Source organism: Chaetomium strumarium, assembly GCF_033439665.1.
Source record: "Chaetomium strumarium strain CBS 333.67 chromosome Unknown B0T15scaffold_6, whole genome shotgun sequence".
In the NCBI taxonomy this organism is placed as follows: Eukaryota; Fungi; Ascomycota; class Sordariomycetes; order Sordariales; family Chaetomiaceae; genus Chaetomium; species Chaetomium strumarium.
Window position 1 is genome coordinate 298,098 of NW_026944434.1, and position 27,118 is coordinate 325,215.

At 55.8% G+C, this 27,118-nt stretch overlaps 11 protein-coding genes and 1 non-coding gene across 12 annotated transcripts; 5 read left to right on the plus strand and 7 right to left on the minus strand.

The window, feature by feature from the left end:
- Window positions 1–45: 45 nt before the first annotated feature.
- B0T15DRAFT_258733 (DUF341 domain protein) lies at window positions 46–1,476 on the plus strand. The gene is made up of 3 exons (XM_062863292.1): window positions 46–486; window positions 545–563; window positions 670–1,476. The coding sequence occupies exons 1-3, from the start codon at window positions 445–447 to the stop codon at window positions 1,254–1,256; spliced, it is 648 nt and encodes a 215-aa protein (XP_062718682.1). The 5' UTR covers window positions 46–444; the 3' UTR covers window positions 1,257–1,476.
- A 177-nt stretch (window positions 1,477–1,653) lies between these two features.
- Window positions 1,654–3,745, minus strand: B0T15DRAFT_486466 (major facilitator superfamily domain-containing protein; the record flags this gene model as incomplete). Its single annotated transcript, XM_062866361.1, has 6 exons — window positions 1,654–1,964; window positions 2,036–2,403; window positions 2,503–2,871; window positions 2,970–3,176; window positions 3,256–3,513; window positions 3,588–3,745. 6 exons carry the CDS (start codon window positions 3,743–3,745, stop codon window positions 1,654–1,656), a joined length of 1,671 nt encoding a protein of 556 aa, XP_062718683.1.
- A 1,410-nt stretch (window positions 3,746–5,155) lies between these two features.
- On the minus strand, window positions 5,156–7,065 carry B0T15DRAFT_538525 (uncharacterized protein). The gene is made up of 4 exons (XM_062869686.1): window positions 6,641–7,065; window positions 6,454–6,557; window positions 6,009–6,382; window positions 5,156–5,925 (listed from the first exon to the last, which is right to left on the minus strand). Exons 1-4 carry the CDS (start codon window positions 6,843–6,845, stop codon window positions 5,361–5,363), a joined length of 1,248 nt encoding a protein of 415 aa, XP_062718684.1. The 5' UTR covers window positions 6,846–7,065; the 3' UTR covers window positions 5,156–5,360.
- Window positions 7,066–7,784: 719 nt separating this feature from the next.
- B0T15DRAFT_538526 (uncharacterized protein) lies at window positions 7,785–9,775 on the plus strand. The gene is made up of 2 exons (XM_062869687.1): window positions 7,785–8,082; window positions 8,169–9,775. The coding sequence occupies exons 1-2, from the start codon at window positions 8,056–8,058 to the stop codon at window positions 9,420–9,422; spliced, it is 1,281 nt and encodes a 426-aa protein (XP_062718685.1). The 5' UTR covers window positions 7,785–8,055; the 3' UTR covers window positions 9,423–9,775.
- On the minus strand, window positions 9,714–11,216 carry B0T15DRAFT_513134 (uncharacterized protein; the record flags this gene model as incomplete). Its single annotated transcript, XM_062868024.1, has 3 exons — window positions 9,714–10,084; window positions 10,281–10,478; window positions 10,784–11,216. The coding sequence occupies 3 exons, from the start codon at window positions 11,214–11,216 to the stop codon at window positions 9,714–9,716; spliced, it is 1,002 nt and encodes a 333-aa protein (XP_062718686.1).
- A 1,216-nt stretch (window positions 11,217–12,432) lies between these two features.
- On the plus strand, window positions 12,433–13,693 carry B0T15DRAFT_568663 (acetyltransferase-like protein). The gene is made up of 3 exons (XM_062870779.1): window positions 12,433–12,749; window positions 12,838–12,957; window positions 13,048–13,693. Exons 1-3 carry the CDS (start codon window positions 12,574–12,576, stop codon window positions 13,427–13,429), a joined length of 678 nt encoding a protein of 225 aa, XP_062718687.1. The 5' UTR covers window positions 12,433–12,573; the 3' UTR covers window positions 13,430–13,693.
- Window positions 13,657–13,728, minus strand: B0T15DRAFT_t193. The gene has a single exon. It is a non-coding gene; the product is annotated as a tRNA-Arg (tRNA).
- Window positions 13,729–13,759: 31 nt separating this feature from the next.
- On the minus strand, window positions 13,760–14,791 carry B0T15DRAFT_504206 (uncharacterized protein). Its single transcript, XM_062867492.1, has 3 exons — window positions 14,551–14,791; window positions 14,194–14,481; window positions 13,760–14,113 (listed from the first exon to the last, which is right to left on the minus strand). Exons 1-3 carry the CDS (start codon window positions 14,649–14,651, stop codon window positions 14,020–14,022), a joined length of 483 nt encoding a protein of 160 aa, XP_062718688.1. The 5' UTR covers window positions 14,652–14,791; the 3' UTR covers window positions 13,760–14,019.
- A 966-nt stretch (window positions 14,792–15,757) lies between these two features.
- On the plus strand, window positions 15,758–17,239 carry B0T15DRAFT_258883 (alcohol dehydrogenase-like protein). The gene is made up of 3 exons (XM_062863293.1): window positions 15,758–16,471; window positions 16,547–16,987; window positions 17,061–17,239. Exons 1-3 carry the CDS (start codon window positions 15,917–15,919, stop codon window positions 17,103–17,105), a joined length of 1,041 nt encoding a protein of 346 aa, XP_062718689.1. The 5' UTR covers window positions 15,758–15,916; the 3' UTR covers window positions 17,106–17,239.
- Window positions 17,240–20,204, minus strand: B0T15DRAFT_559376 (uncharacterized protein). The gene is made up of 6 exons (XM_062870507.1): window positions 19,271–20,204; window positions 18,780–19,156; window positions 18,473–18,620; window positions 18,301–18,347; window positions 17,874–17,979; window positions 17,240–17,820 (listed from the first exon to the last, which is right to left on the minus strand). The coding sequence occupies exons 1-6, from the start codon at window positions 20,187–20,189 to the stop codon at window positions 17,252–17,254; spliced, it is 2,166 nt and encodes a 721-aa protein (XP_062718690.1). The 5' UTR covers window positions 20,190–20,204; the 3' UTR covers window positions 17,240–17,251.
- Window positions 20,205–21,827: 1,623 nt separating this feature from the next.
- On the plus strand, window positions 21,828–24,731 carry B0T15DRAFT_258900 (uncharacterized protein). Its single transcript, XM_062863294.1, has 3 exons — window positions 21,828–22,139; window positions 22,255–23,274; window positions 23,354–24,731. Exons 1-3 carry the CDS (start codon window positions 22,129–22,131, stop codon window positions 24,492–24,494), a joined length of 2,172 nt encoding a protein of 723 aa, XP_062718691.1. The 5' UTR covers window positions 21,828–22,128; the 3' UTR covers window positions 24,495–24,731.
- A 38-nt stretch (window positions 24,732–24,769) lies between these two features.
- On the minus strand, window positions 24,770–26,042 carry B0T15DRAFT_486471 (kinase-like domain-containing protein; the record flags this gene model as incomplete). Its single annotated transcript, XM_062866362.1, has 5 exons — window positions 24,770–25,009; window positions 25,068–25,291; window positions 25,349–25,617; window positions 25,718–25,929; window positions 25,971–26,042. The coding sequence occupies 5 exons, from the start codon at window positions 26,040–26,042 to the stop codon at window positions 24,770–24,772; spliced, it is 1,017 nt and encodes a 338-aa protein (XP_062718692.1).
- Between the last annotated feature and the right edge of the window lie 1,076 nt (window positions 26,043–27,118).

Sequence of the window (27,118 nt, forward strand, 5' to 3'; positions counted from 1 at the left end):
GCACTTGTACTTGTACATGTACAGATACATCATACATACCAAAACAGTGGGTGTCCGTATTTGTGGCACAGCACGGAGTTGAGTGACGGGATAATTAACCATCTTGAAACCCGCCGACACTAAAGCGGCTATGGCCCTGGGACCTGCGCCACACACTAGTAACGCCGATCACACCAGTGCCGATAAGGAGCCGCCTTGCATTCTAGGCTTCCGCCAATACTGTGTGTAGCCCCCAATGTCGCTCACGATTTGCATGTGCAAGCGGCGTCCATGAAGCTTCAAGGCCATTGAGTTTGAGATGGGGAAGCAATCTAATTGAAGACTCGAACTCGACTTCCTGGGGAACCTTTGTTGGGTAGTCGGACTCGGGCAAACTCAGCTGCGTTGAGAGCTTAGACACACACCATCCGACGAGACGAATCTCACATCAAAACAATTGAAACGATGCGCTTCCTCTGCCTTCACGGTCTGGGGACCAACTCCCAGGTGAGGGATTATGCCCGTAGCAGATTGATCTCACGATTACTGACCCGGACATGCTCAGATTTTTGAGACCCAGACTGGTATGTCCCATCTTATTAGCCGACCTACACAAAATCTCACCTCTGGGTGAGTACGAACTACAGTAGTAAGTACTAGTGGTACTAATACAAGAGACACCAAAAAAAGCCGCCCTCCGCTACGAGCTAGGCGACTCCCACACGTACGAGTTCGTCGAGGGCACGCTCCCAACGTCCATGGCGCCCGAGTTCGCCAACGTGGCCTCACCGACCGACGACTTCTTCGCCTACGCCGACTTCGACGACCTCGCCAGCTGCCTGGCCGCGCTGGACCAGCTCGACGCCTACATCGCGGCCGAGGGCCCCTTCGACGGCCTGCTCGCCTTCTCGCAGGGCGCCACCATCGCCGCCACCTACCTTGCCCACGCCCACCGGACGGGGAAGGAGCTGCCGTTCAAGTGCGCCGTGTTTTTCAGTGCCGGCGGCGTGTTCGACGTTGACTTGCTGGCTGCGGGGGAGGTGAAGCTGTTGACGCCGGAGGAGGTCGGCGAGGTGATTACCATCCCGACCGCACACATTTGGGGTTTGCAGGATAATACCCCCGTGCAATCGGCTGCGGTTGGGGCTGTATGTGCGGGTGAGAAGAGGCAGGTGTTTCTGCACGAGGGGGGCCATGAGATTCCGGGCGTGCGGAGTCCGGCGGATGTCAAGGGCAGTGTAAGGGCTATGCGGAGGGTTATTTCGATGGCTGCTTGAGGGATGCATTTGTGTATACTTGAGCTTCAGTCACCCTCTACAAGTTGCAAGTCCGCTTTGCCAGGCTGAGTTGAATTGTATGTCAAGTGTTCGTGGCTACTACTACTCTCGTATATCTTACATCCATGCCGCCAATTCCACCTGCGGCAAAGTAAAGTTGGCTGCAAAAAAAGGATATGGAGCTAAGATCAGCATAATTCCCGTTCTGTATTAATCACATTTACACACGACATCGGCGTTTAAGAAGGTAGTAGTAGTGAAAGGACGAGGTGAATGAATGTTAGCGGGAATCCGTGGGATCTTAGGGGTACTGAGCCGCATGGCAACACTGTCTGTCTACAACTTGAACTCTAATACGCCATCATCTATTCAGATGCTAAATCTTGTGGATTGCTGTTCAAGGAACTCTAACCTGATTCCGCTGCCACATCAGCAGCGCGGTGATAACACCAGCGACCGCAAATCCCAGCACAATGTGCATCTGCAGGTTGAAGCTCTCCACAAAGCGGCCCCGAACTAACCTCTCAAGCTCTGCGGTGGGTAGCATCCTGATGGCATCGCTAGACCTGAAAATGGCCTGGATCTGCTCAGGACTCAGGGTGCCCGACAGTTCGTTCCTCAACCACGTGTTTCCAACTGCGGTAACAATCGACACCACGGTTGCACTCCCGAGGAACCGAAGTTGCACAGGGGCTGCGGCCCCGACGGCTGTTTGGGAAGTCAGTTTCAGTAGTACTAACTTGGACTTGGCCTCAAAGAGACAAGAGGTAAAAACTTACCAAGGTCCCTCTTCTCCACCACAAACGGCACCATCAACGTGACGGCGCCCAGGCATAGCCCAAAGCCCATCCCGACCACCACCTCGAGCCCGTACAAGCCAGGCCAGTCCGGATCTGCCGGGTCGCCGCGGGCAAGGAAGACAAGGCCGATGATCTGCATGACCGAGCCGGCTATGGCCAGGAAGATGGGAGGCACGCGCCGCCCCTTAGCCAGCGCCGCGCAGACGACGGTGCCCAGGGGCCCGCACACGGAGAAGGGGATTAGCCGGACGCCGGCCTGCAGGGGATCTAGCCCGGCCGAGGTCTGGTAGCGGAGCGGGAGCTGGAAGATGCAGGTGATGCTGACTGCGCCGGTCATGAAGGATGTTCTGATTTGTTTTGTTAGCTGTGCAGCTCGGGAGCCAAGAAACACAACAAAAGAGAAGCAGGGGGGTAAAAATAGGAGAGAGATAAAGCGGAAGACTGACAGCAACAGACCCACCACAGGCCTCGACGTACAAAACCGCCAAGGAAACACCGGTTCCACGGCGCCCTCGTTTCTTCCCTGGCGCCACGAGTTGGCCAAGAAGGCGACCCAGAGGAGCGCGGAAGCCACCAGCGGGCCCAGCACCGTGGCCCCAGTCCAGTAGAGATGCGAGGCAGCCTCCTCCAGGCCTGTGATCAGCAACGCCATCGCCGCCAGCATCAGGAAGCCGCCCGGGAAGTCGATGGCCCGCAGCTTGAGACCGAGGCTACGGCTCCGATGCCGGTGAGACATTGTCGCTTGTCCTTGATACGGGAAGTCCGAAGGGGTGGCGAGGAAGAGGATCACCGCTGCGACCACGGCGAAGGGAACGCTGTGGCCGGTGTTGATTAGCATCATGCCATTCCTATTCTTCCCCTTCCTTAGAGTTGAGGGAGAGAGCCTTGGCTCTGAAGCTTTTGGCATACTTACTTGAGCAGAAACACCCATCTCCACGACGCGCGATCTGTGATGGCACCGCCCAGCACAGGGCCCAGAGAAAAGGCCAGCGCGACAACGACCGTCACGGCGGCCGTGTACAGGGGGTACCGGTTTGCGGGGACGAGCTCGTAGAGCATCACCATGGCGACGGCGTAGATGCCCGATCCCCCGATGCCCTGGAAGGCTCGACAGACGGCGCTGCAAGCTCTGTCAGCAAACAAAAGGGAGACTCCCAACGTAGTCAGGGGTACTAGTAGTAAGTAACGATAATACGCACAGCTGCACCACACTCTGCGCGGCGCCACATCCGCCCGAGAAAGCGGCAAAGATGAGCAGCGCCGCGATACAGGTCTGTTTGCGCCCGAACAGGTCGCTCAGCTTGGCCCAGATCACCACGCCGGCGACATAGGTGATCAGATAGGCGGTGATGACCCAGCTGCTGCGCTTGAACTCCTGCAGCTCGTTGGTGATGGACACCAGGGCCGTGCTGACGATGGTGATCTCGAAGTTGACCAGGAACAGGCCGAGGTTGAGGCTGCTTGGGTGTTAGACTCGCTCTGCGATACCAGGTACGGACGGTCTGGGCTCGGTGGTTAGATCTTAACGTACCCCAGCGCGATGGTGTGCAGTCGCCATCCGGACAAATAGTTGAAGCAGAGGGCGCTTTCATCGTTGCCAGTGTCGATTTGGATTATCCCGACTTCTTGATCTTGTTTCTCGACGGTCCACGCCGTCTTCGAGCCTCCGTCGCCAGTGTCGGCCTCCATGCTTACTACTGCTTGCTGACTTTGGAATGGGTTCGAGTTGCCAAGTCCTGTCCGAGTCACTGAGTCTGGGCTTTGGATACGATAAGGTAAGGTAAGTAGTAAGGTACACTACTGGAAAGTTGGGCCCATCGCAAGGGTCGGGACTCGGGAGGAACAGACAGGCCAGGGGGAGCTTCGCGGCAGACGGGGCTCAGCGGACCCGCCTCTCCGTCGGCGGCAAATCCTGCCGAACAAGCGAGACCGGAGACTCGTGGAGGTCCGCGATACAACAGAGCGCGGTACGAGACACCCTCGGGTCCTTATCGTAAGAGCTGCCTAATGTAACCGCGGGAATAATAAAGCATGACGTGGTGGGTGGTATGTAACACCGGAACGGTGCTCGACATAGGTACTGTGCGGAATGTTGCCAAGTTTAATTCTCACCAACACCACTGAAAAGGCTACACTTCCTAAAAGAACATCCAATTAATATCACCGTGGAACGTGCTTGCTGCAATCGTCTGGCTGAGTTGCGCGGAAAAGTTGGTTGTAATTTAGGGCCCCTGTGCCGTTGGCCGGCACTCTGCAATGCCCGTCTCCCTTGCTGGGCCGCCAATAGTGCCGTGTAACGCGACGCACGGCGCTTGTCAACTGCCGATCCAGGTACACACGCCGGCGCCTACCCCTCTCCTGGGCCGTAGGGCTGCATATCTTGCCGTCGATCCCAGACAGACTGGGGGGGACAATGGCACGATTGGGTTTCCTGGGCGAAAATCGAGCGGGAAAGAGACGATGGGTCTCTGTGTGTGGGCGCTATGGGGGCCATGCTGTGCCGCATCGCGTCCAGGACCTCCAAGCTCGCATCGGCCAAACAGTAACTCCGCAAGGTAACCCTCCCCCGGAGGGAGATGAAACGTAGAGCGGGAGGAGAGAATAAGGAGATCGGACTATTTCCAGCTTCAACACGCGGGGTGATGTGGCGCAGTCAGTGCCGGTCCAAAGGGGCCGACAATTATTACTGTCAGATGTCGGAACTGTTTGTTCAATTGTTGTTCATCGGCTCCGGAGGTAAGGATGTCCCTGATAGTGGCGCAGGCGGCAGAATGCGGGATCCAAGGCAGCCCGCGCCATACCAGTCCGTTGCGTGGCATCGGATGTCGGGCGTTTCGTGAGTTTGACGCTGCCTGATGGTATCGGGTCATACCAATGTCCGCGGTTCGAGTGCAAGTCGAGACTCAGATGGGTGTTTGTACAACAAGGACTGGCCGAGCTTGCAAATGCAATCCACATTCCACAGAGACGGGCAGTTGATACATCCAGAGAACTGCTAGATGGTATGTCCATACGTTCAGAGACAGGACCCAGCATGCCGAGAAGAAAGTGCAAACCATGATTCCCATTCGCCCCCCGCCCCCCCAAACAAACCCTGGCCCCGTGAACACCCACTCGCCCCTGATAGACTCCAGACCCGTGAACCCTGGCTTGATGCAAAACATAAAAAAAGTGAAAGAAACCAAAGGCGAAAATGACAGGCCCACGGTGTTTACAGTTCCCGACTGTCCTTACACCAACACAACCGTAGCATACAATACAATGAAACCACATCCACAAAAAGACCAACAAGCCCGCAATACCCTTACACAATATCTACCCTAGTAGTCCGCCCAATCGCCCCGTCAGGGATCGTAAAAACCTGATGTTGTGGAGGAACACCAGTATCATAGCCGCCGTATCCGGCGCCGTACTGATGCCCCCAGTACATCGGCGGCGGGGGCTGGACCAGCTCCCTCGTGGAAGCACTGTCGTTCGCCGTGGCCGGGTAGTGGTACACCATGGGCGGCGGGTAGAACGCCGCCTTGGCTTCGTGCCCGTGGCTCGGGTCTTGGCTGGTGAGATCGTGTCCGCGATCCGTCGAGTCGTTGGACGAGCTACCGAGCCTGGCGCGGCCCCAGGAGGAGGAGGAGCCGCTCCCGCTCCCGCTCCCGCTGCGGAGGAAGCGCACCGACGAGCCGTAGCGGTCGCGGATGGTGGACACCAGCTTGCCCAGAAGGTCGCGCAGCGGCTTGTACGTGGGCAGGCAGGCGCACAGGATGCTGATGGCCGCGTGCACGTTGAGGAAGATCTCGGCTCGGCCGAAGTTGACGTAGAATCCGTTGGGCTGGTATTGGTATGCTACGCGGAGAATGTTTGTGATGACGGCACTGCGAATGGACGCGGTCAGTCCCACCTGATTCCTAGTTTTCTGCACAAAAAAAGGGTGATTACGGGGGGGACTTGAACTTACAGACCACCCAGTAGGAAAATGCCCGACACCATCGCCTTGGTGCGGGTCGGCAGCTGCAGGGACGTGACAGCCCGGACCGGCAGGACCAGGATGATGACGTCGATGAGGATGTCGACGATGCCGACGCCCAAGGAGAAGGTGTTGAAGTTGATGCACCGGCCAGGCTTGAGGCGGTTCCAGAAGGAGTCGACCGGGATGCAGGTGACGAGGTTGATCACCGTGGCGGCGATGAACCACATGGTGGAGATGACGATCAGAATGAAGCACAGCTTCCGGAACGGCTGCGTCGAGAACAGGCGGCGGTACAACAGGCACACCGAGATCTTGGCCAAGTAGATGGTCAGGGTCACCACTGTGTTGCCGATGAAGAGGGACTTGAAAGAAGAAAGATGAGTTAGAGAGGGTGGTCAGGCAAGAAGTGAGAGCGGATGTTGCAGTTGCTTACCTTAAGGTAGTTCTGGATCCTGAGAAGCTTGTCAAGCGACGGCGCAGACATGAGGTCTTCCGTCATCTCGCCAATCTCCATGCCCCGGTTGCCAGCAAATAAGCCTGGGACAGCAGCGTTAGCTCATGGTGATGGCTTTAAACGGAGATACTGCTAGTCAGTACTACCAGTAGTAGTAGTCACTTACCCCAGTAGATTGCTGACTCGGCACCCAGGTAGGTTACCGTGGTGGCCACGATCGCCCAGTCGTCGGCGTGGAAAGACTGAAAGCCGCTCTTCATGGTGACTGCCTTGCACCACATGCGGAGGGCCGTGGCGATGACGGCAATGGCTGGGAAGACAACGATGACGGCCAGGAAGTTGTCGCCATCGGCGTTCAGACCGGCGACCATGGTGGCTGGAGTGGCTGTGTCACTGTGTGGTGGTGACGTGACAAGGACAACAAGGAGAAAAGTGAGAGCACTGCTGCTAAGGGGGCTAATTAGGACAGTAAAAGAAAGGGAAAGGCAGTTATACTTTACTTTGGGGGTCAGGCTCAGCCGGGAGCTCCCGCCGCACGAGGAATCCTACACGAATTGTATGCCCGGATGCTGAGCTCACCATCTACTACTACCTACCTGCCTACCTATCATCCCACCATGATGCTGAACGTGCCGACCCCGTTCCGTCGCCATCGACTGCCTATCACTAGCGCGTTCTTGCTCGGCGCCTTTGCTTCCACACCTCCATCATCAATGTGATACAACCGAGCCACCACCGCCTCAAGCGTACGGATATCCGTCCGAGGCACAACCTGGGTGAACCTCGGGTCCGTCGCTACAAGCAGTATCCCCCCGACGAACCTTGGCAAAGCAAGCGGGGCGGGATTGAAAGTGTATGTATGCTACGTAAGGTATGTACATGTACAAGTACAGGTACACCCACGGCCACGGGCTTGGGCAACCGGAGCACTGCGGAGCCACTGCGGAGGTGGGCGTATGAAAGCGGCAGCGCGGGTCCTGAAGCTTGATTGTCGAGACTGCGCCGTGTAAGTGGTAGTGCTGAAGCTCCAGTCAATGTTGCAATTCCGAATCAATCCTCCGTGCCAGTTTGCCTCCAACGTCCCCACGTGGCGCAGTTGAAACATGTAAGGTTACTGAGCGTGGTATTTTGCTTCGCACCCCGCGCAACCGCGCAATGTCTACGCCACACAGCTGCATGCAATTAATTTGCCCAAGCGGCGGGTAAACTGTCGAATCATGAGCCCTGTCCTTGCTTATGCGCCGTTAATGATCCGTTAGCGCGAATAGCGAGTCCGCGTAGGGAGATACCGCGACGGTCGGGGTACACATGTCGGCACTCAGCATCATCATGTGCTGATGCTCGACGAGGGAGCTGTTGGTAATCTGGTGAGCTGGGTGAGAACCCTTGTCACCACTCAATCAATTTGACCGCCCGCCAAATCACCGACAAACACGCAGGCGACAGCAGATTTCCTGCTTGTCTTACTTTTACGCTCTCCCTTCACGTTTGTCGCGTCTCCACCGACAATTGGCGCCCGGAGCTATCTATGCAATAATCCCACGAACTCTAGTGTCGTCGTTGTCGACATTCGCTTCCGCAATGCCGGTACCCAAGACCGTTGTGATTGTAAGTGGATACTCCCAAAATCCCATTCCCGACAACAACTCCACAACAACTTCCCAATCCTGACTTGGAAATCCCAATCCATCCAGGTGGGCGGCTCCCTCGCGGGCCTGCTGCACGGGCTCTACCTCAAGCGGCACGGCAGCCATGTCGTCATCCTCGAGCAGGACCCGGGCGCCGTGCGCAGCAGCCACAATGCCGGCATCGCATTCGGCCCGGCCGTCGAGGAGATCCTGCGCAAGTACGACGCGACGGGCGTGCAGAGCTGCACGCCCTCGGTGGCCACGCGCTTCGCCCTGCGCAAGCGCCAGCACTTCAAGGAGCTCAGCATCATCCGCAACCTCACCAGCTGGGGCCTGCTGTACCGCCTCCTGCGCGCCAACTTCGACGGCCTGGCGTCGGACGCGGTGCCCGACCCTCCCCCGGCCAGGGAGGGCGACGGCAGGGCCGAGTACCGCGCCGGCCAGCGCGTGACGAAGTTGCAGCGGCATGAAAACGGCGCCGCCGTCACGGTGGGCTTCGTCGGGCAGGACGGGGTCGAGGGCTCGCTCACGGCCGACCTGGTCATCGGCGCCGACGGACAGCACTCGACGGTGCGCAGCCTGGTGCAGGCGCGCGCGGTCAAGGAATACTCGGGCTACGTCGCGTGGCGCGGGACGGTCGCCGAACGCGACCTGCCGCCCGACGTGGCCGAGTACTTTGCCAGCCGCACCTGCATCAACCTGCTCAAGGGCACCTACATCGTCAGCTACGCCGTCCCGCCCGACACGGGCACCTTCGCCCCGGGAAGCCGGCTGATCAACTGGGTGTGGTACTACAACCTCCCCTTGGGATCCCCCGCCCTCACCGAAGTCCTGACCGACTCGGCGGGCAAGACGCACGGGAATACCGTCCCGTCGGGCCTCGCGCGCCCAGAGATCTTCCGGAAACACCTGGCCACCACGCTCCCCGCCATGGCGGCGCCCTTCGCCGCGCTGCTCTCCCACCCGGGCCAGACGCCGTTCGTGACCAAGGTCAACGACGCGCTGACCGAGACGGCCGTGTTCTGGGACGGCAAGGTGGTGCTGGTGGGCGACGCGCTGGCCGCGTCCCGGCCGCACTTTGCCGTTGCCACCGAGCAGGCCGCCCAGCATTGCCTGGGCTTGGCAAAGGTGTGGGGTGGTGAGCAAACGCTGCAGCAGTGGGCGAGGGACGTGACGGGTTACGGGAAGAGGATCTGGCTGCTCAGTCGCGTGTTGGGGGCTTTTGGGCTACGCGGGTGGAGAGAGTTCGTGAAGGTGCTGTGTGTGTATGTGGCGTTCTTGGTGAGGTTGAGGCTGGGTAGGGGGCCGAGGGGTTGGTAAATTGATGAGCTTGGTTTTGATTTGGTTCGGTCATGGACATACGGTACGTCAACGCTGGATATGAAGTCCCGGCCTCTAAAATGTGTTAATTGAGTTTCCGAGCAAGAGAATCTGCCTTACGCGTCCGGATGGGTACCCAAGTGGTACCCTCTAAGCTAAGTGGTAATAATGTTGGTGTCCAGTGTAGCTTCTCTCAGGTCCTAGTCGGTCTCCTCTCCTCTTTCCGATGCCAATGTAACGAACGGGCTGTTTATTAGAATGATACAGACGTGCTCCCCGCCTCCCCTGCCTTCACTCCTTTCCGTCAAAGCTCACGAGGTCGAGCCGGTCGATCCAGTCGCTGACGGGGATCCGGGTGGATGCTGCGACGAAGACTTGAGTTGTGTCCGCGCGTGCAGAAAGTTTATCCTCCCCGTCCGGGCCATTGTATGTGTCGACGAAGTGGAGGAACCCCTTGCCAATGCGGTCGGTATACTCCGTTTGAAGCAGCCGCAGCTCCAGGTAGGTCAAGCCTTTCAGGTTGTCCCGGATAAAGCAAAGCATGTCCCTCCACATGTCAAGCGACTCCCTCTCCCTCCTTTCCTTCTCGGGGTCTTGAACAATACCGGACACCTTAAAAGACTCATGCCGCCGCATCCTCGCCCACTCCGCTTCTTCCACCGCTGAGGCACATAGCACAATGCGATCCAACTCCAGGTGTTACAGCGTGTTTGCGCCGCTACGCAGAAACTGCTTCAGTCCCTGTATCCGGCCGAACGTCAAATAGTTTCAGGACGTTCAGCTTGGTGAAGCGGACAGCTTGTGCCATCCCCCCGAAGTGACGGATGGCCTGCGGATAGTGACACTGTGGATCTTGACCGTCGAAGTGCGGCGACTGCGAAAACACGAGCACCTCGAGATTCGGCGCTGCCGAGATGACGATCCGGACCACGTGGTCGTATATGGTGTCGGCCTCTGCCAGGTACGGTTTCGGCGTCCGGATCCAGAGGTGCAACTCGGTCAAGCTGGCCAGGCCCGCGCTGTTGTGGATGGATGCCCATTCCTCGCCGCTAAGTCCTGTTTTGCCGATTAGCAAGCCGCAGCACGCCCCTGCGCAGGTAGTGAGAGTGTCTATTTCTTTCCCTGTCCTTGCGATCGCCATTAAGATTGCCTCGACGCCGCAGTCCTGGAAATGCATAAAAACGTGGCTGTGTTTGGATAAGAGATGGTCGGGTCCTTTGGGAATATGCCTTGCAAGGCCTTCCACCCTCGGCAGTTGACGAGGCGGTCAGTTTGCGTTGTGCCCTTCCTGGCCTCTGTATGATGTTTCAACCCGACTTTCTTGAGATTCGGCAACCTCGCAAAGGCGCTCTCCAAGATACGTCTCAGTGCCGGCGTTTCAATGAGATTTCGGTGGTCCATCATCGCAGCAAGGTATTGGCCGTATCGTCGCCGCGCTTCCAGGGTAACCTGGGGTATACCCTTATCGGTAGACCCGAGCTCCTTGCGCCGCAGATCCTCGGTCACCGTGGGATCAACGTTGTGGCTTGCAAGCTTTTCAAACATAGCCGCCGTGATCCACACCTCGCGCACGAAATTGCAGAGGACAGGGTGGGCCGCCACCGACTCCAAGGCCGATAAACCGTCGCTCGTCACAAGAAGCTCGAGCTCGCCGAAGTAGCGGCTGCCGATGTGTTCCAAAGCCTCGGCATCCAACTTTCCGAAGCTCTGACACAGGGCGAAAAGGTCGTCTGGCTCGAGGTAGGCGTATAGCTTGTCAAGCAGCGCCACTGGCAGACCGCGCGGCAATGACATGGTTGGTGCTTTCACAGCGGTGCTGGTACGTCGAATGGGTAAGCGTGGCTTGGCTGAGCCACGTTGTGGTGGAAACTGTCAAAAAGAATGAGATCCGGTTGTCAAATACCAGAGTCCAAAATGTGGTCTGGGAGAACCTAATGAAGTTGCAGTGGGCGACTGTGGTGCAAGTAAATAGAACGGAAGACAGATGCTCAGTCCCATGGATCCATGATGTTGGGAAGGCTGAAAACATGATGGATGGGTGCGGAAGGTTCGTTGCATCCTTCCACACAATATCCCGTTGTTGTGAGGAAGGTGCGATGTGGTATGTGTGCAGAAAGCTTCGACCTCTGGAAGGCTGACACAAGTCCCGGCGCCTGGCATCACTTCTCAAAGTTCTCCATGCCCAGGTTGCAGTTGTTGCTATTGACACCCGCCCCTAATCCAATAAGTGAGCCGGCTCATCAACCACTGATATCAGTGATTTGTCTTTAGGTGGATTGATTTGCCAGTAGTTGACCGTTCCTACACAGATATACCAGAGGGAACTGCCAGCGATGGGGTATATCCAAGTCCATGTATTGTACAATACAGTGCATACATTACATACGGTAGGGACTCTCTGAAAGATCAAGGTGAGGTACTACTCGGAGTCGCAGTTGGGAAGCCGTTGCTGGAATAGGCACATAGGTAGCACCGTGGAAGACTCATACTATTAGTACTAGTACTAGGTAACGGGCGTTAGGTCGAAGCGATTCTCTGTCACCGAGTGGCTTTCCCGTTCGCGTCGCCAAAGCTCCGGGTATCAATGCACAATCAATACGTGACATCCATGGGCCTTGCTTTCAGCCTCTTACCTAAGACTACATCTACATGTTCCTTCGCCTTATCCTCTTGCTAGTGTGAGCGAAGAAGCTTCCGCTCGTGCGTCCGACACCCCTGGTCGAGAGGGGACATGCATGATTTGGATGCCACGACTCTGCAGCTTTCTACTTGCGACATCTTGCCCGGTACGGTTCATAAATCACAACCTTGAAGCCGCAAGCCACGGCGAAGACTTTGAGGCCGGGTCACAGACTCCCTTTGAACGGGATAATGATAACACATCCGTACAATATATTACAAGGGTTGGATTTGCCACTGGCTTTTGGCTTAGGACGAGAGGTTAGGACGAGGCAGGAGGTTGCTATAAATAATCCGCTCTAGGAATGGACAGAGCGGAGTTTCCTGACTCGGTGACCCCGCTTCCAAGAAGACCACGTAGGATTAGCTTGGCTATAAAACCCGCCTCACATCTCATCAGCGCAGCAAGTTGGTCTTTACATAGCGGTGAACATCCCCGTTTTGAACCAAGACAACTAAGAGAGGCATAGACATGGACTCCCTAGACCTGGCTGAGAACCGCCGCCGGATGCTCGCCGGCGAGCTCTACTATGCCTTCACGGCGGATCTCACGGCGGATCGCAACCGCTGCAAGGTGGCCTGCGCCGCCTTCAACACAGCGTGCGCCAACGGAGCCTCTCGGCGGCAATTGGTGGAGCTTTGGAAGAGGTATGTCGCCTCACACCCAACACAACCCACTTATTGAACCAGCTGTCTGGTCTGGACTCTGGCCACGACTCTTACCATACCTGAGCAGCATTCTCGGGGACGAAACCCCCCTTCCACCGCCCCCATCCGACCCAAAAGAGGAAGACACCCTCAGCGACTACCCGTGGGTCGACGGTCCGATCAAACTTGACTACGGCATCAACTGCAAGTACGCTCACTCTCCACCACCCTTTATCACGCGGCTAGTATATCGGTACTACTTTTCTTTTATTAGAAAGAAACTAATCTCCATCCCCAGGTTCGGCAAGCAAGTCTACATAAACAGCAACTGCATCTTCCTCGACACCTGCCAAATCACCATCGGCGCGCGCACCCTGATCGGCCCCAACTGCAGCTTCTACGCGGCCAACCACCCGACCGACCCGTTCGTGCGCAACGGCATCTCCGGGCCCGAGAACGGCAAGCCCATCACCGTCGGCGAGGACTGCTGGTTTGGCGGCAACGCGATCGTCTGCCCGGGCGTCACCATCGGCCGCGGCGTCACCGTCGGCGCGGGCAGCGTCGTGACCAAGGACGTGCCGGATTTCGTTGTCGTCGCGGGTAATCCGGCGAGAATCATCAAGCGCTTGGAGGTGGCTGATAAGGTGAAGGATGCGGGGAGGGAAGGGAAACGGGTGTAAGGGGTGTTGGGCGAGTTCTTTGGGTAGATCTTCTGAAAGTTCACTGTCATCCTCGGTTTGACGGGGGAATTGGTGAGCTGTCATTGGTTGTGGCCCGTGAGCCGGAATGAGCATGGGAGCGTTCGGTTGAGATATCTAGGTGCCATCATAGACACCCCGTGGAACTCCTCAGGGTGGTAGGTAGGTAGAGTTGGGTAGACGCCAAAAAGGTTGGGAAAGTGCAAAAACGATCCACCCAGGGGTCGAACCTGGAACCTCCTGATTCGTAGTCAGACGCTCTGCCATTGAGCCAGCGGACCCGCTTCGTAGTATTGAAGACGTGGCGATTGTCCTCAAATAGGTTTGACATTGAGTACTTTCGCCTGTAGGCAGAGACACCTTGCCATGACATTACTCCCCCAATACGGAACTACTTACGATCGAGTGACACGCCAAGTACAACCTCTGGCCTCCTATCAGATGTATATGATACGCCCAAAGCTCATTAGTTTCGCAGCTGCTTGCTGATGCCATACTTGCTCAGCATTTTGGATGTTCTTACTTGATTCGTCTTGCAAGCCAGGGTCGTTAACAAACTCGTCCTCCTCAATCTACTGAATCCAGCGATCCGCAAAATAGCCCGTCACAAACGCGAAGACGGTCTTGTGCAGTATGTCAACGACCTGCTCCCCAACCGGCCATGTCCTGTTACATACGGTAGGTAGTGAGCACCCATGCCCCTGAAAGTGTTTGACAAGAAAGACAAACGCGCGGTTGCAACTTACCAAGGAGGCGCCCCAACGCCAGTCCAGTTCTCCAGCGTCTGATCGATCATCAGCCTCAGCCCGACAAACATGACATCGGTGAACGGCCCCCGCATCCCGTAGTAGCTTGCAAGGCCCCGGATGACGGCTGCGGCGGCGCCTTGGCCATAGTGCATTGCCATATTGAGACCCCATAGTTCGCGTGGGGTTTGCGGCTTTGCGTTGATCAGTCTCGCGAGGGTCTTGCCCGGCACTTCGGAGTTTGGTCTCCCAGTGAAGAACTGCTCGACTTTCTCTGCGGCGGTCATGCTGAACATAGACATTAGTCTGGTTATAAGGGGAAAAAAGCGAAGCTGGTTTGGTTGGTCGGTTACTCACGCAGCTACGCCCAGCAGCCCGGCGCATGCGCCGTAGGCGATAACGGTGGGCCATCCCAATCTCGGGTGAGGACGAACGGGGTCCGTCGGTCGGCGGGACATTTTGGAAGTGGAACACGGGCCTGATGGAGAGATTCGGCTAAATTGGATGGCGTAGCACTAGATGTTCAGTACGGTGTTTGTTTTGATACGATATGCAGTGTTTAGATTTGAAGTCGGTTTCCCTCGGTGTTGTGGTGACGACGTCATTGTGAGTGATGGGTTAGGGTTACAGTAGAATGCCGTCCATCAAGGTGCTGGTGACCTAGATGTGACGTCATAATGAAGAATCAAAAGGAGCTGGAAACATTGATTCGAAATCTGAAAAGTGTTCCATCTAGTCTAGTACGTATTGCATTGTGAGATCGTCGTATTGCACCTTTGATACTTGACTTAACTCTGTATTCCGTACACGTGTAAGGTACGCGGGCCACGAGTTCGGCAGATAGATTCACCAAAGCCAAACTAAGAACGTTCATGCGGACCCTGAGTGGGTCATTATGCTGGCTAATTCATGTTTATTATTGTTACTCAGGGGTAGAATGTACAGGAAATGACTAATCATCGACTCCAGCACGCATTGCAGGTGATTTTGCAAAGAAGAAAGGAGTATCTTAAGTCCGGGCCCTCTGACGGTTGCCTCCGTGTTTTACCTTCTGGAAGGTCATGCTCAATGTTTGCTTGATGTTTGTGCTCTCATAAGACGATTCATTCACACCACAATATGACAAAAATGTATTGCGTACGCAACACCATCTAGATTTCTGGCAGAATATCAGCTCGAAGTTGAGAGAACCGCTCTCGTGAACCGTTGCTAAGTTCTCATAATCACAGATCGGCTTACGATGAGAGCCATGACTAGGTTGATACCTCGGTAAGCTTCATACGCAGAGAAGAACGTTTACACAAGACCGTTTTGCACCAATGGCCGTGACAGCGAGATAGTGAGCCGGTGATGGGCAACTTTGTGGTAGCGGCTTGTTGGCTGCACAGGGGAGACGATCATCCGAAGAATACAAGCTTATACAAGCTTAGTAATTGCGCTCGAGATAAACTTTCAGTACTAGTACACTACAGTAGCCGGCTCCACAGGGGGGGGAATGGTGTGGATATGACGTTCTATAATATTCGGGATATCGTTCTAGAGATTTCGAGAGATGCTGGGGGCACAGCAGGGGGGGACGTGTATTAAGTTAGTAGAGTACAAAGAGCATCAAGAACTCGTCACCTTTCACCCACTCCTCCGTCAAGCACGCAACTTGACAGGAACATCGGCTTCACCATATACCACTTCGACCTGACCACCACACAACCCACCACCAAAAGCCATGTCTCTCCCAACCACCCAAAAGCAGTGGCTCGTGCAGGGCACCGACAAGGGCCTCGACGGGCTCGTCTACCAGGACGCGCCGGTGCCCCAAGTCGGCGACACCGACGTGCTGGTCAAGCTCCGGGGCGCGTCGGTCAACTACCGCGACCTGATCATCCCGCGCGGGCACTACCCGTTCCCGCTGCGGATGCCGGTCGTGGCGGGCTCGGACGGCGCGGGCGAGGTCGTCGCGGTCGGGTCCAAGGTGACCAAGTGGAAGCCCGGCGACAAGGTGGTGACACTGTTCAATCAGGGCCACCAGGCCGGACCGGTGACTGTGGCAGCCAGTACGACGGGGCTGGGCGGCTGCATCGACGGCACCATGCGGCAGTACGGCGTGTTTGACCAGAACGGTGTCGCGCGCATGCCGAAGAACTTGGACTTTGTCGAGGCCGCGACGCTGAGCTGCGCCGCGCTGACGAGCTGGAATGCGTTGTATGGTCTGAAGAGGCTGCAGAAGGGCGAGACGGTGCTGGTGCAGGGCACGGGAGGTGTTAGTCTGTTCGCGCTGCAGGTATGTTGTGTTGCCTTCTCCCACCCCGGCGCTTTTACCTTTTCGCAGCAGTACACTAATATGTTGCGGTTGCAGTTCGCCAAGGCAGCCGGCGCCACTGTGATCGCGACCACCTCGTCTGCGGAGAAAGCCGAAGTCCTCAAGAAGCTCGGGGCAGACCATGTGATCAACTACCGCGAGGACCCCAACTGGGGCGAGACGGCGCGCAAGCTGACACCCAACGGCGAGGGCGTCGAGCACGTAATTGAGGTGGGCGGTGCCGGGACCATGACGCAGAGTCTGAAGGCTATCAAGTACGAGGGCGTCATCTCCATCATCGGCTTCCTCGGCGGGGCCAACCCCAAGGAGAGCACCCTCGAGGCGCTGAGCCACGTGTGCACGATTCGCGGCGTGTATGTGGGCTCGAAGCAGCAGCTGGAGGAGATGGTGGCCGCCATCGAGCAGCATGACATCCACCCTGTGGTCGACAAGACCGTCTTTACGCTCGACAAGGTGAAGGAGGCGTACGATTACATGGTGAGTTACCTGATAATCTTCTTCCGCCAAGAGTACCTTATGCAGCTGTGCATTTGCTGACCGACCAAAACAGTGGGAGCAGAAGCACTTTGGCAAGATCGGCATCAAGATCGAGTAAGGTGCCTTAGGTAAGCTACGGTTACATGCTATGCCATAAATGTCGGAAACTGGTTTGTATTGGCGTCTGGAGCATATCGTTGCAGATATGTAGGTTACCATTGTCCAGATCTAAATCCAATCCGCGTCCTTTCCCATCATTCAAAACTACTTCTCCTTCAGGTTGAGCATGCCGCCACACCAGCCATAAGCCCTGGCCAGTCTCCGACCGATTCGCCGCGCCATTGTGAATGGGATCTTGCCCACTGGATGCGGTTCATGGAACTGGATGCTGCGTTGCACGTCAAGCTGGGAGGGCTGGAAGTGCCATACGGAACCGTACAGCTTCTCAACACGGAACCCGGTGCTAGTCATGGCGTGCAGAAAGTCATTCCATGAAACCTCCCCCGCCGTCGAAGTCATGGCGGGGTGGAAGAAGAGCGTCCGGAAGACCTTGAGGGCCCGGGAATCCACTACAAAGGTAGGTTTTTGGTCTTGCTGTAGGTTCAGGTTCCTAGCTGCATCCTCCTGTTGTTGCTGTTCATCGGCCGTTTTCGGGTCGGTTGCAGAAGAGGCGTTGGCTTGCGTGCCTCGCTTTTTCACTTTTGTCTTTGGCTGCGCTGCCGCGCTGGGTGTCTTTCCAGCTGGAGGGGATGAGTCAAGTTCGAACCATAGTGTTGAAAGGGGTCGATAGACAGCGTCATCTTGAGGACACAACAAGGTTTCTTCGACTTCGCCTGCTCCGGGGCGGACGGCGGCGGCACCCATTCTGGCGTTCGCTGCAGAGTACGCCGCTGCGACAGAAGCTTCCAAAGCGCTGACATGCTCAAATTCCCGGCCTGGGCATGGAGACATTTGTCGAACTTCTCCCAGAACGCGTCGAGGTGCGCTTCCGCCTCCGAACACTCCTGATTCCAGCCGAGCCTGGCAGCTTCTATCCGACCAAGTTGCGGGAGTGCAGATGCTTGTCGAAGGGCAGCTGAACCACCACGCAAACTATATGCTTCGCCAAATGCTGGCAGGACTGAGACTCGCGGCTCGAGTGCCGGACCCAAGCTTCCTCCTGCATTTTTGGACAATGTGCGACGCGTTTTCGAATATCCCAATCCGCACCAAGGGGAAAGGCCAAGCACTCCCGTGGCTAGGGTGGTTTCTCCGACACCTGAAGCAGATCCTGGCGTCCGAATTTGGCAGGCGGCCTGCCGCAGCGCCTCCACCGTTTCCTTTGTGCGGCGCTTTTCGGTCGGGTAAAAGAATCTTTTGTCTGATGGGTTGGCAAGCTTGCAGTTTATCTAGCATAGCCTTTGATTTCATGGTGCGATAGATCCCTGCCCAGTCTTCCCTCCAGCTTTCGAGGTCCTTCTTGAGGCCGTCTTCCCGATCCACTACTTGCGTTCTCGTACCCGTTCACCCACGGCTGATAGATGTACAACTGCCGGAGGCACTCGCAGAGAATCGAGAGGTCACCAATTCGGCCAGCAACGTAGTCCGAGACCAGTTCCCGTGCCCGCGGTTCGGCACGCAGCAGCCGCTCGAGCTCATCCACGACCAGAGGCATCCGAGCGAAGAGAAGGGCGTGCCCTTCTTCCCATAGCGTCCGTAGGAGTCACAACAGCTCCTTCTCAAACGAGTTTAGCTTCAGGCCTGGCTTGCTAGTGATGTAGATTTTGTTCAGATCTTCTGCAGGCATCCGGACGAAAAACCTGCGCATTGGCGGCGAGGCCACGACTGTCGTCTTGAGATCGTTCAGCCACTCTTTTGCCAGTTGATTAAGGAAGTAGCGCAACCGCAGGATGGCGGCCAAGTACTCCTCTGGGAGGTCTTGGAGTGGCGATGTCCTTGCTTCGTACTTCACTTGAAGCCGTTTCAATCCCTCCACCTGGTGCCACAGTTCAGCAAACACCTCGAGCTCGATATGCGACCTGAGCAAGACATTGCCCACAAAACGCTCCCAGAACACTCCAATGTTGAGCGTCTGAAGGACCGGATGGGGTTTGCCGTTAGTGTCCTTGAGTATCTCGTGGCGATGCTCTTTGCCAGTCACCAGCTGGTCGGAGAAGTCGCCGGGGTCCTCTCGGAGCACCCAAAGATTGTATAAAGATGAGGGTCAAATCAGCAACATCACCGTCTGAGGTCTGCAGAACGGTACTAGTAGTGCCACATACCGATCCTCAGCTGCTGACGTACGTGCCGAAAGCAGAGACTCGATGCGCTCAAAGTCAAGACGGCCCGGCGGTCGGTAAGGAGCCTCCTCGGCCATGATCGCTAGCGATTCGAAACCTCCAACCGGTTCCACGCCCGACCTCAACGTCGGCTCAGGCTGAACCGGGTACTTGTCTGCAAGCAGTTCCTCCGGTGGTATATCGCGCAGCACCTGCTCGCAGCAGTGAACGAGGAACTTCATCAGGCGGTCTTGGACCTCCAAGATGTCGAGGGCCTCACCGGGCATAAACTGCTTCCGCGTCATGAACCACTCGAACGCGTCTTTGTGGTCGTCCCAAGCAATGAGCTTCCCGTACTCCTCAGGGCAGGTCATGCCGTTCAGAGTGACGACGTAGCAGTTGAGGAAGACGGGCATCATGGCTTTCGTGACCCTGCCCAGGTGCATCGCGTCGCCATCTGCAGCGGCGAAATCGCAAGGCTGGTGTCTGCCTCTGGATTTCAGCGTCAGAAGCAGGGTCTTCGGCTTGAGCAAGTCTTTCTGGTTGATGTAGGGCCAGACGAAGTGGTCTCTGCGCTTGGTGCCCGATTCACGCTGGTCCTGCGACTCGATGCGGAAGGCCGCAAAGTCGGGTCGGTGCATAGGGGGCATGTTTGGCCATCCGTCCAGTAGGATTTGGAGCCGCTGGTGCTTCGTCTTCTTGGTCCAGCGTTTGTGGATATTAGGCTCGTGGCGGTCAAGAATGTTCCGGAGGCGGTTATGGCTCGCGAAGATGCTGGTTGATCGCTCCTTGCATAGCTGGCGGACCTTCTCGGGTGCCATCGTTGGAGGCGTTGGAAAGCCGGGAAGAATCCCGGTACTGGTATCCGGGAGAGCATCGACATCCTGAAAGGCCTCGGCCTCCGGCCCGAAAAAATTGAATCTATGGTCATTTCGGGACCGCATGGCTGCTGACCTCTGAGGAGCTACCTAGCAGCTAGAGAGCACGGCAGCTCAGGGAGGGAAGATGAAGCTGAAGCGACGGAGTCTTAAGAGCCCGAATCTCGGAGGTGGAGAACCCGCTTTCAAATATCAACGGTACGGGTGCTCCCAGGGCCATCTTTTGTGCGTGCCTGAGGAACGAACATTTATTATAACGACTCAGAGGATACGACGCCACAAGGCGCCTAAGTACCTGGTTTGAGCCTTAGTACGCAAGAAGGCCTTTTGGGACTGATGACAACTTGAGAGCTCGTCCCGCGGGAGAATAGCCCATATATAGCCTCAGCGCCGGCCATGTTGAGATTGCTGTGAGCCACTAGATTCAGGGCACAAACACAGTGGTAATCGTAAAGGTGACGGAAATTTTGAGTTGTATGGGATGGTTGGTGGCTGTCTGGCTGAAGTTCTGAGAGCCTAGTCGGTGACCACAAATTGCCTGAAAATGTTAGGTGTGCTACTCAGCTATGCACCTTCCTTTAAGGATGGATGTCCCTACTAAAAGGTTGCAAAGAGATCCTAAATCTGCCCTTCAATCACTCAAGTACCACATCTCCATCCCTCGACACCTCTTCCGCCTGGACTTGGCCGAACTGCTTTCCAATGCCCGCAAGGTTGGTCTGACCCTCTTTGGCAACCTTCCCACCCTCCGAGGAGCCAATGGTAGCAGCACATGAGGGCGGGATGGGATAGAGAACTCGACCACCAGGGGTCCTAGAGATGTGAAGTCAAGTCAGCCGCCAAGTCGTCCAATTGAGTGAGCGGCAACGGAGAACTGCCACTGACAGCGCGGGAGGCGGAGTCCAATTGTGAGCCCACATAGTCTTCGGATCTATTGTAGTAGGCATTTTCTGATTCGACCGACTGACAAGCTGATGTCACGAAACGCCGCTCCGGAGGCAACTAATGCAGACAAGGAATGCAGTTGACTGTTGATGTACGGCCACTGGAGCTTATCAAGCTGAAGGAAGTGACAGTAAGAAACAGACCGCTCGAGGATGCCCCGATGCTGTATGCTGTCGGTCTATATAGTCCTCGCCGCACACATATCGGTTCCCATACCTCTTCGTGCCTTTGTATTGCTACGCGTATGTTCTCGCCTGTCCTTTGACCTATGTCTCAACATGTGGGCTACACTGCTCATGACGGGTATGCCAGAACCTCATGGGGGATCCGCGAACCCCATGACAGTTTTGCCGGCACTACAGTTACACCAGTCCTCCACACAACAACCAGGAGTAAAGGATGTCGGGAAGTTGCGGAGTTAGTGTTTGGGAGTGGCGACCGATGCTCTAGGTCGCTTGAATGGATCTTTTGTCCTTCCAATTTCATGCTCACTGCGTTCCCATCCATCTGATCTCACTGGGGCTGGTGGTATCTATTTTCCGATCTGTATTACAGCAACCTCGTTTCCCCAGAGCCCTGAACTGGTATGCACCCATACGCGCACACTTATCTCCTTCAAGCGTCCGATTGGTTACTTGCGGCATCAGGTAAGCAGCCATTGCCATGCAGTGCAACCACACACTCAGACCAACTAGGTTTAGCGAGCACATAGGGGAACACCCATGGGCTCAGCCGCATTTGCAAATACTAACCTGCTTCCAAACATCTACCCAACTACCCCTTCAGTGGTGAACAGGTAGGGGACTTATTCACAACTCAGCGGCATTATCACACGGCGTCATCACACGGCGTTACCACAGCGGTCGACCGGCTTCCAAAGCGAACAACCCGCGGGTCAACCAAACGCGTCGTGCAGCAGAGCCCCAGTTCAGTACACCTGGCTCTATGAACTGCACTACATTCGGCTCTTGTGCTCGCAGCCAGACCGCGAGAGGATCAAAGATCTGGCGAGGCTGCCCGAGCTTAGCAGTCGGCATATACTGCTAAACATCCTACAAAAATGTCGCACCCGTGCGTATTGGCTTCAAGCACTATTCAGCTCCACGGTCGTGAACCCATTCACTGGCATTGGGCAGTACAGGGAGCGCAAAGGTCGTTACGTTACTGACAAGCTTGACGTAACAAGTCGTATAGATGGCGAACAATTCTCCGTGCCCGCCAAAGCTGAGCCTCCATCAGACACATGTTCGAAGGGCGCATGGCTATCATGGATTCTGGATGACCCGTGGAGGCCAATCCTTCCGGCACGGGGTCCAACATCCGAGGCTGAACTTGCAACCCCTGTATTGAACCCAATGTCATCGACGGCGGCACTGACCGGCTCTACACTGACCGGCTATAGCGAGGAGTTTGAGGAGCTCGGGGAGAAGGGCGAGTTCGCAATGAGTCGCAAAAGCGATCAGGAGTCGTTCCCGGCAGACTTCTCCGTACAGTCCTCACTAGACTCCTCGTGCTCCCTCATCGGTACCGGTAGCGCATATTCGTCGTACTATAGAGCTGCCTCTATAGACATTCCCCTACCTACAACCGCATTTTATGATGCGTACAGTTTGGAAAAGGCCAAACCCGCGCGCCTGAGCTCCTTATCCGATGTTAAGGATGGCGAGCATGAAGCTGTGACCGTGGAAGACGAGACCGAGTCCAGGTCCCCAACTCCGTGGCCGGAGAGTTGGTATGAGGGCGGCAAAGAGCTTGGCCTTTCTCACTTTGTCGGGCAAGTCTTGACAGAACGCCTCGACCGAGCGCCTGACATCCGCAGTGGGGCCAATACTCCGCCGCCTGCGTCGGCTATCCTTGTAGCTGCGAGCGGTCCGCATGTGCAGAACACTGCGCAAGATGCAATGTCACATCCGCCGCACGCAACCGCATCATCAACCACCAGCCAGACACTGCTGCCCGATTGTACATCTTCCAACTTCCAGAGGAAAAGGCCAAGGAATGGCGGTGGCGGCGGCGGGGATGACGAAGATGACGACGGCCGCCCTCCGAAGCGACCAGTGGTCACGAAAACACCAGGCAGCGAGAGCACCCGAGGGCCGTTGTACGCCTGCCCTTATCAAAAGCGATATCCAAGGGACAGCCCACTGTGTGGCATGCCTCATGGGTCTAGGCGTGAGTTCGGCTGGGAGACGGTTTCGCGAGTAAAGTAAGTGGCACCATTTTGTGCTCATTCATCTCCCGCTCATTAACCCGGCTTGTTGATTGACCTGGACTGACCCCTTTAGACAACACCTCCTGGAAAGCCATGGGAGGGACTACCACTGCTCCAACTGCTGGAGAGCCCATAAGAAGGTGGAGGCTGCCAAGAGCTGCCCCCAAACGAAAGGCTGTGTGAAGCGGCAGAGTCCACCGAAGCTCTGGCTCACGGACGCCGAAGTGTCACAACTTCGGGCCGCAAGGTTTGACAGCAAAAGTGATGATGCGTGGTACTGTATCTTCGGGCTGCTGTTCCCAGACGAAGAGGAACATGGGTCACAAGGCTATCGCGCAAAGTACACGCCATGTGAGGCAATAATAGTACCGAAGAGAACTGTGTGGGATAGGTCACTGACGGTTATTTTCGTAGACTATACCGTTGCCATACCCATCCCGCTAGCATACCCTTCCAACGGCATGACCGACAACAGGAGCCTCAACAGCATGTGGACCCCTTCCACTGGTACTAGTAGTGGAGGTAACCCCACAAGCTCCCTTGGGTTAACCCCTTCGGACAGCAACAGAAGCGCGGAGTCTTCTAAAGAAGGGGCAGATGGAGAGCCGATACACAATGCATCTGAGATTCAGGATGCATATACGCCTTGCGCGCCAAACGATGGCCTCCAAGCTGCAAGCACCATCACATCCTGCGAAAGCGCGAGACAAGGCTCCATCGCTTCGCAGTTCCATACTATACCGGACCTGTCTATCGGCGATTTCCCAAGCGATGCCACCCGACCCCTTGGACCCGACAGCGAAGGGTTAAATCCAATCTTTCTGCTCAATGATTCAAATCCGGCAAACCTTCATTCTCAGCCATCAGTTACAGCGCAAGAGACGCCCTCAACAACCACAAACGAGCCCCTTAGACCCTCGTCGTGCACGTGTACCTTTGCCCCTAGATGCATCTGCAGACTGAAAACGCGGACCATACATCTCCGACGGGAGAATGAGGAACTTCGGACAGAGATAGAGACGTTGAGGAAGGCTCTAGAAGGTGTAAGGCGGACGCTCGAACAACATGACGAATATGTTCAAGATGTTGAGGACACAAATTTGCTTCCGGGCGAAGTGATGGCTCGGCTCTGGGGATACCAGGATAAGATGAGAACTTTTTGTCGTACCAATGGTAATGCAGGAAAGTGCGATATCTTGTCGTACCAATGGTAATGCAGGGTAGATATCGCACTTTCAAAGACCTGTGCAGAGCAGTAGCAAACAAATATAATCACAGTGGGCGGGATAGGAGGTCGATGTGGTCGACGTCTTGAAGGTTTTGCTAGTAGTTATACATTCACAGCGCTCGCTTGTGAAGAGTTGTACCAGACGTCCTAGTCTCCAGCAAACCAAGGATACTGCAACGCCTCCCGCGCCGTGATCCTCCGCGAGGGATCCATGCAGGTCATCTTGCAGACCAAGTCCCTAAACTGAGCGTCCACGTGCTGTCACCTCCCAAAGGGCAGCCTCGGCTGCTCCTCGTTGAAGGTACAGAGTAGTTCCTTGAGATGCTTGACAAATGGATTGTCGTCTCCCCCGTGATAAGCAATAAAGCCTTCGAAGTCCTCCATGTCACTCGCGAAGAAGGAAAGGTGCTGTCGGAGTATCAGGTCCGCCTGCTCCTGAGGCGGAGCACGGTTCGCCTCGTCAGAAAAGAACACCATTCTCCCTGTCCACGCGAATATTGCCTGGGTGCCTGCTAGTCAACAAGTGTGTACTGTGTTTTCTGCTCGCAGATGGACCCACCACAATGGCAAAAGAGTAGATGTCTGATGGGGTGTTCTGGATTCCCCGAGCCCAAGCCTCCGGGCTTCTCCAGAAGTGGTTTCCCGATAAGCGGTCTGTGAGACCCTTCGCCTTGGGCGGAAGTATCACCGCAGCTTCTACGTCGGTGATCTGGACGTTACACCATCCAAAATCGCCATTTTCCTGTTTCAAGGAATTCATCATGATGTTTGTGGGTTTGATATCTATGAACCATGTCAGCAGACGTTTCATAATTCCGTTAGCGGTAAAGAGGGACTAGCCGGTGTGGATAATGTGCTTGTCGTGTAGATCAGCGAGGTCAGAAAGGGCATCCCTTATGATGCCCTTTTTGGCGGTAGAAGAAAGAGCCGCGGCATCGATATGGAGCAGTCCCTTCTCGAGATAGGGGAAGACGAGCACATGCCGCTCAGGAATACTATCCACTGCTATCCGGACGTGGGGAGAGTGCTCGACGTGCTTCTGTAGCGAGAGAATGTAACCGAAGTCGCCTGGAATGATGTCTTTGAGAATGAACTGCTTCCCCTCGTGTCTGAACTTCGGAGGCACTCGTAGTTAGGATTTTCTGTTCCCGTTCCTCTAGCCATACACCAACCAGACGTCAGAGATGTCAAAGGAAACGGTCAACCCACGTCGCGCGGTACACACACCAGACCCTCCCAGCAGCCGGTCGCTCGGAGAGCACTTCGTGAATGACATACCACTTGTCCAGAGATGAGTTGAGGTGCAATCCCTTGTGCAACGACTGCTGCCCGATAGGGTACCCAGAAGTGGGGGTGGAGACTGAAGACATGCTGGCAGCTCGATGGGATTGAGAACAGCGTGCTGCCTTTAGAGGCGAATTCTGTGAGCGAGAAAGAGTAGAAAGGGGGGAGAAGAGAGAACAGAACGCTGGTAAAGTGACCGAAGACGGAGACTGAGCGTCCCTGCAGATAATGGGAACGCGCGGTGTCCCATGGTAAAGGTATCTGCTCAAGCAGAGAGAGGATGTGAATGATTGGTTTACTGAGCCAAAAACATGGTGCATGCGATTATTAGACGCTCGTTGGTGGCCGCGGCTGTCAACGGTTATGTGCACCTCACTATCGACGCCGCGGAAAATGGAGGCGGTCTCCTGCCAGGCCAGGGTAAATTACAGGGGCCCACTGGTCAATACATCTCACCGTACTAGTGCCTTTAAGTGAGAAGATCCGTCATTACAGGGCAAGCCCCAGAAGTAAAAAATACCAGGTACTTACCTACACGATCTCACTTACTAAAGTAGTACTAGTAAGTGATGAAAAGTCCTAATGCACGGAGCCGTACCCCGAATCTCTAGCACCTGAGTCAGCTCCTCCAGTTCGTGGAGGCAACAGCGCTGGAACTGCATAAGGATAAGAGGACTCGAGCCGTTTATGGTGCCGTGTGCTGGCGGGATGGGGGTCCAGGGGAAGCGCTTTGTTGATATTTACCAGCTACATGGGTCTCTAGCTGACACGAACCACAGTACTTCGCATCACTCACCATCCTGGCTGATGGGCCTATTTCCAACCTCGTGTCGCAGTCACGCGTCATCGTCCAAAAGGCCCGCTCCTGGTCCTTGGGCCTAGAGATGTTGGACACTGAGCCCCCGAAGCATAGTTATGCTCACGAAATACTCGGTGCGGGACCGTCTATTCTGATGTACGGGATTGGCCGTCACGATACCAGAATCCTGATAGCTATTCCGGACGAGACGCACCGCGGTATTGATGAACTGCGGCCGGAAACTGGCCGACACCACCAGATGCAAGTGTTTGGTTGGACGAGCCTTCTGCACGTTAAGCGCCCAACGTACATGAGGCGTAACAATGTGCTACCTAAATCGCACGTTAAGCGCCTGAACGGACATACTTGCTGGGCCTCCTAAATTGGCGATCGTCATCCCCTACTACGAGGGGGTCTGGGTTGGCCGTTGTGGAAGGCCCAGCAAGTATGTCGTAGCAATGTGCCAAATCAAGTCAAGGCATATATCACAATCATGATGGCTGAAAGGACCAAGACATAAACACATA